Source organism: Poecilia reticulata, linkage group LG7, assembly GCF_000633615.1.
Source record: "Poecilia reticulata strain Guanapo linkage group LG7, Guppy_female_1.0+MT, whole genome shotgun sequence".
In the NCBI taxonomy this organism is placed as follows: Eukaryota; Metazoa; Chordata; class Actinopteri; order Cyprinodontiformes; family Poeciliidae; genus Poecilia; species Poecilia reticulata.
This window is the reverse complement of record NC_024337.1, coordinates 14,011,602-14,018,205: the sequence shown is the minus strand read 5'-3', so window position 1 is coordinate 14,018,205 and position 6,604 is coordinate 14,011,602. Positions and strand designations below refer to the sequence as shown.

At 37.1% G+C, this 6,604-nt stretch overlaps 3 protein-coding genes across 4 annotated transcripts in view; all 3 read right to left on the bottom strand.

Moving 5' to 3' along the window:
* LOC103467867 (6-phosphofructo-2-kinase/fructose-2,6-bisphosphatase 1-like) overlaps positions 1 to 6,604 on the bottom strand; it is a 72,712-nt gene that overhangs the window by 51,837 nt on the left and 14,271 nt on the right. The window lies entirely within an intron of this gene.
* The window catches only part of LOC103467865 (P2Y purinoceptor 1-like), a 53,122-nt gene that overhangs the window by 40,490 nt on the left and 6,028 nt on the right, over positions 1 to 6,604 (bottom strand). The gene's annotated exons all lie outside the window — the stretch shown is intronic.
* Positions 237 to 1,583, bottom strand: LOC103467866 (P2Y purinoceptor 1-like). The gene has a single exon (XM_008414590.2). The coding sequence runs from the start codon at positions 1,499 to 1,501 to the stop codon at positions 500 to 502; it is 1,002 nt and encodes a 333-aa protein (XP_008412812.1). The 5' UTR covers positions 1,502 to 1,583; the 3' UTR covers positions 237 to 499.

The window sequence follows — 6,604 nt, the reverse complement described above, 5'->3', positions numbered from 1 at the left end:
ACCACTGGCATAAGCATTCTATGGCCTGATTAATAGAACAGATTATTAAAATTTTAATTTTAATAATCGATTATTAAAATAGAACAGATATATAAGAGATATAACACTTCAAATTGATGCCACAATTAAAAGTTGACTTTTATTGCATTTTATTATGAGTTTGATGATCACAATTTGACTGTGACAAAAAAGAAGGAACGGAAGAAATATGCGAGAAGATAAATACTTTTCAAAATTCTATAATTTTGACCATGCGTGGATAGGAACAAAAATATAACAATGAATTCAATGAAATGTGTTAAAAAGACTTTCATCCTTCTCATATTGTTATTGCAGTAYAGCAGTGATAGTGAAACTGGTTTTGCTTAATTTCTTATGTAACTATTAATTCTTTAGCATCTAGCAGAAGGAGGTAACAAATTAGATGAATACAAAGCGTAGTGAGCAAAAATGTCACTCGTGACATGGTCAGYAAAAAAAAAAGGGAAAAAMAGACATGTCATAAAGCATTTTCAACTTCATCCTCGGTGTGTGGTACTGGTTCAGACCTGGATTTCAGCTTGGAACAGCAACTGAACATCTGCCAACATCGCTGCTGCAGCTGGCTGAACTGAGCACTCATGTCCTCATTAAAATACATGTAAATCAGAGGATTAAGAGCACAGTTCAGGCTCACAAGACCACGACTTACATGACGTACAGTAAAGACTTCATCATACCATGCGGGGCAAGGTGGCTTCTTAAAACCCACATATTTGGCATACACGCTGAGGTTCTTCAAAACAAGGTAGGGAGTGTAACAAAGTGAGAAGAGAAGAATCAAAATAACCAACGGTCTTAGAATTTTTCGTTTCTGGTTCTTATTCATCAGTTTTGAGCGGCTGATGACAAGAGCCACATGTCCATAGCAGCCCGCAATGATGATGAAAGGGATGCAGAATCCAAAGAATGTCCAGATGAGGTTGTAGTTAAAATATCCCTCAATGTGTTTTTCATCAGTGGCAGGAAGACATGTTTCATTGTTCCCTGATTGTTTGGGGTAGATTACGTCCGGAAGRCTTCCAACACTCGCCAGAATCCACACCACGACAGAGATGACCACTTGAATCACAGTTAATTTCCCCATCACTTTGATTGGATGAACGATGGCCAGGTACCGATACACACTGATACATGTGATGAATCCGATGCTGCCGTATAAATTCAGTCTAAAGCAGAATCTTGTTACCTTGCAGAAAGGTTCTCCAAAGGTCCATGTGGCCGTTTTAAARTAGTACACAATCATAAAGGGCCGAGTGAGCAAAAACAACAGGTTAGTTAATCCKAGGTTCAGAAAAAAGACGTTAATAATCCGAAGTTTCTTCCAGTTATTCGCCAAGCACAACATTCCACAAGCATTCAGGATAAATCCAACAACAAATGTAAAGATGTAAAAAATAGGGAGGCCATTGTTATTGGTGAGTAATTCCTCATCCAGTTTCGTGCAGTTGTTTGTAGTCATTTTGCCTTCCAGAAACAAATCCTATCTGTCCTTCTCGTCTGAGGCTCGGCTCAAAAAATAAAGATAGCAAGTGAGAAAACAACCTAGATGGGTTCCTCCTTGAACATCAGTCAAGCGGCGGTCACGCCCAACAGCCTTTCAGATGAAAGCAACATAATAGTACAGAAAATGCCCCAAGCCTAAAAGGGCGTTAACTTTGATTCCTGGAAAGTAGGTTTGGTTTCACAACTAAATTTGGCTTCCAGCCCAAAAATGTAACGYATCATGCTGCTCCCAGATAACAGACAGCACATAAAAGAAAGACTGACACAAATCATTAAATAATAAGTTGTTTTCAGATATCTTAGGAAATCAGAATTTCTTATCAACTTCATGCATTAAAATTTCCAGCTTAAAAGTCCAAGTAAAAGTGAAGAGTTTAATAATGTGTTTGTGTGCAGTCCTGACACCTGATTTCTTATTAAATCAGTGTCATACAATGTACTTTAAAACCTCTTTTAACAAAAACTTAAGTTGTGATACATAAAACTTGTTAAACCTCACATTCATATCAAAAAATTGAAGAGAAGAATGATCCATAAATTAAACACCACGATTAAAAGACAAAAACAAAAATCCAACATCACCATAGCAGTAGCTGAAACCCAGGAAAAAAAAGACCAAACCAGTAGTTGGGTTGGGAAGGGAATAACGTTTTGACACCATTTTAATAAAAACATAATTTTAAAATTGCATCTTGTCTTTACTCAGATTATATTTGTATTTTACTACATTTTATCATTATGTTTATCACAATTTGTGACAAAAAAGAAAGGACAAAAATATGCAAGAAGATAAATACTTTTTAAAAGATCTATAATTTTGACCATGTATGCATAGGAACAAAAACAACAAAAATGAATTCAATGAAGAGTTAAAAACACGATGTTCCTTCTCATACTGTTATTTAAGTACAGCAGTGATAGTGAAACTAGTTTCACTTAATTTTTTATGTAACTATTAATATTTTTTGCATGATGGCAGAAAGAGTCAACAAGTTAGACAAATAGAAAGCATACAAAACGGAACAAAAATTTCACTCATGACACAATCAATAAAAAAACTAAAAACATGTYGTAAAKCACTTTCAGCTTCTTCCTCAGTGTGTGGTACTATTTCAGAGCTGGATTTCAGCTTGAAACAAAAACTGAACATCTGTCCACATTGCTGCTGCAGCTGCCTGAACTGAGCACCCATGTAAAAAAGCGGGTTAAGAGCACAGTTCAGGCTCACAAGACTTTCAAGATGACGGGCTTTCAAGACTTCTTTATACCATGGGGGCAATATATCTCCTTACCCAGAAAGAGAAATATGGCTTAGTGTGGGTTACTGAGCAGATTATGCTGCTTCTACATAACCACCAGTACATGAAAGGAAGAAAAACAGGCACAAACCAATGAATGACGAATAGTTTTTATATTCTTGAAAAGTTTCTGAGGTCTAAATCTGAGGAAAAACTGCAGCAACATTTAGAATTCATAATTCCAGCTTAAAAATTCAAGATGGAATTTTTAAAGTCATGTATTTGCACACATGACTCCTCATTTCTCATTAATCAAAATAAGCTGCCATCTGTCTGCACAATGTACTTTAAGACTTCTGTTAGGGAAGGTTGAGAGACTGAATCCTTTTCTTTCAAAGAACAGGTCCATACATGCCTAAGATCTTGCAAAACATAGTTATGCAATGTGTTATCCACTGTTAAAGTGAACTTTAGGCCACAATTCCCGTCATTATGTTTGGCACAAATTCAACACTGATATTCACCAGTGGAAACAACACTGTGATATGTGAATGACAGCATCATCAATTATGGTTCTCTCTTCAAAAGAAACTGAGGTTTTTGTAGAGATTTCACTAAAATATTTGTTACGACTGGCTCAGGTTCGTAACAAAAACAATAGACCATGCCGCGGTTAACATATTTTATTAACAAAAACAACAATGGACTGTGGATATCAGTATCAGTGGTGTAATGAAAATGCTTGGATGTGTTGTATGAGTGCATATGGAAGTGTTGCAGTGCCAAAACAAAGACAAATTCAAAAGTGCAACAGGAGGGGAGCTGAGGCCTGGCCACCAAACATCACAGYGGCAGAGTGGACGATGAGGCGACAAGCGACGCAGAAAACGGAGACAGCCAGGTTAAAGTACTCTGTGCTCCCAATCAATTGATCGGAGACACCTGCAAAGGGGAGGAGCACAAAGACGGACAACAAGACACTTGCAGCCCAGCCTACAAGGCCCAGGGCCGTAACAATATTCAAGGCAAGTCTAGTTTGTATAGCTCATTTAGCCAAGAGGACAATTCAAAGTGCTTTACATGTCAGTGCAAAGWGGACAKTCCACTGACTGTCTCTAAAAGCTTATGTCCTTTCCACATAGCTGTGTGGACAAATGTGTGTGTGGACTTGTATTTGATACATTGTAAGGATCATTTTCCTAACACATACTACATTGTGGGCACCAGATTTTGGGGTAAGGGTAAAGTTCTGTCACCAGGGGCGGGGGGAAGGGGATCACCTGCCCTTCTTCTGCTACAGAGCCAAGAAGGGCTGGTGGAAACGTGGTCACTCCGAAATAGAGCCAAGCCGAGCCAAGCTACTATCTAACCTACTAGGGTATCATACACCGTTTTCAACAGGAGAGGGCTCTCCGTTTACAGTTCTCGTCAGATGTGATAAAAAAAAGTTGGATCCTTAAAGGCATGTTCTGCCTCCCATCTGGGCCCCCTGTAGGTCCAGGCCAGTACCCTGCTGCCTGTAGCTCCTTCCCTGATGTGATGTCACAAATATGTAACAATTTTGGGAGGGACTGTCTGATGTTGATTTCTAAATCAACATCAGACTGAGTTACTGTTGGTGTAAATTTAGAAATCAACACTGAACTAGATTGCTTTTTATTTAACTCTTTGGAACTCTTTAGGGAAACTAACACTCATGTTGTTTAATTAACACTATATTTTAACATACAACACTTACACTGGAAATCTAACACTTTTGAATTTGCTGTGTAGTTAGATTTAGAGGTAATGTGTGAATTAAGGCTAGCAATAGACAAGTAATAGTTCGAATTAGGAGAATAGGAGAAATACCTAGGTTATGAATAAATCCAGTTACCAAAATGAATGGAGGTTAATAAAAAGACCTCAGTATGTACAGAAGTACAAGGTTGTGTGTGTGAGTAAGTAAAGGTGCATCTCTTAACTTTCTCTGCAGGGCACGTTCAGCAGGTGTGCGTGATTCTAACTGAACTTTATCAACCCCAATCAGGGAGGATTACCGAGAAGAGCAGATCCCCTGAGGCAGATGCCAGATTGTTTTCTCATGCACCACTCATAATAAGGCCTTTAGCTTTTCCTTCACCATCTCAAATGCCATCATCAAAATCAAGAATCAACATCAAATATTGGAATGAACACTAGAATAAATCAGTGTTTCAGTTATTATTAATCAAAGTCAATCTGAAGAAGTGTGTTTTTAGTCTTTTAAGAACAGTACAAGTGCAGTTTTCTGGAAAATGAAGGTTGGGCTTGAACCAGAAAACCTGAGTGGTCTGAGATTAAAATTTGACAATATAAAATATGTAGTATTTTGCATTAATTGTGAATAACTTCTTAGCTTTAAAATAAAATGCCTTTTGCACAGTTTCTGTGTTTCCTGTGTAATTCCTGTCTGAGCATAGTCCTGCTCAGACAGGAAGCATAGTCCTGTCTGAGCAGGACTATGCTTCCTGTCTGAGCATAGTCCTCCTCAGACAGGAAGCATAGTCCTGCCTGAGCAGGACTATGCTCAGACAGGACTATTCTTCCTGTCTGAGCAGGACAGGCCTGCACAGACAGTCCTGTCTGAGCAAAACCATAGATCYTCTGATAACCAGCCTGTTACAGCCACAGCCATGGCTCACAAAGCAAGTTTATTCTGTGAAGACCGCAATGGTCGCCCTGTGTGTCTCAGTCATTTTGTCCTTGATGCGCAAACACACAAAGTCTTACTCAGTATTTTTTGTTAATTTTCTAGTTTTGTCTTAATTTACAAGTAACTCTTCAGCAAGGTACATGAGCTGGTTTTAGGTCAATAATTCTTGAATATTGATCATTACTACTAGTTCCACTGGCATATTTAGTTTTTACTTATGAAAAAAATGACTTGCTTAAAGTGAATTTCAAGAGTACTAAGATGTTTCCACAAGAAACTAGACTAAAATACTTGGTGATATTTTGTGTTTTTGCTATGTAGTGTTATTTTAGGGTCGTATTTACTGCCAGTGTCACATTAGATCATCGGTAGATTAGAGAAAATCCACAAACTCTACAAACTCTTCTGATAAGTTTTGAAACTTATCAGTCCACCCTGAAAATAGGAACAGTTTAAATAAACAATAAAAGGCCTAAATTAATGCAATATTCATACCCGAGATGAGAACATGCAAACCTCTAACAATGCAGCTGTTTCTTTCTTGTTCCAGACTCAAGAGCAGGATGTTTGTTTTTTTTTAATGACACATGTATCATTTTCTAAACATTGGTGTTAAACAGCTTTAAGCTCAAACTTTCTGATCATGAAAGTTAAGTTTTGTTAAGTTTTATCTTATTATTTTATATATGAATAAAATAGGTCAAGGACCAAAGATGTACATGCAACTATTTTCATGAATATAAAAATTAAGGAATAATTTGAAACCTTTTCATGTTGTGCTGATTATGCATAGTAAAACTTAGATTGCTTAAAACCAACATTTTAGAACATAAAAACAAAGAAACAAAAAAGCTTGAATTTGTTGTGGTTTTCCTTCAATATACCAGCAGCAAAAAAGTAATATGCTACCACCACCATGCTTCACAGTGTTCTTAGATTTCCAAGCTTAACTGACATTGCAGCTTTCTTGGTCTTTGACACGGTGAAATTACCAAGTAAAATCTGCTAAAAAAAAAAATAATAATAATAATAAAATAAAATAAAATAAAATGAAACTGTAAACATTGGTAACTTGTCAGCTTCTTCTGGTTTCCACTGGGTTGGACGGCATTCCTTTTGATTTATTTGAACACTGCTGCCATCTAGT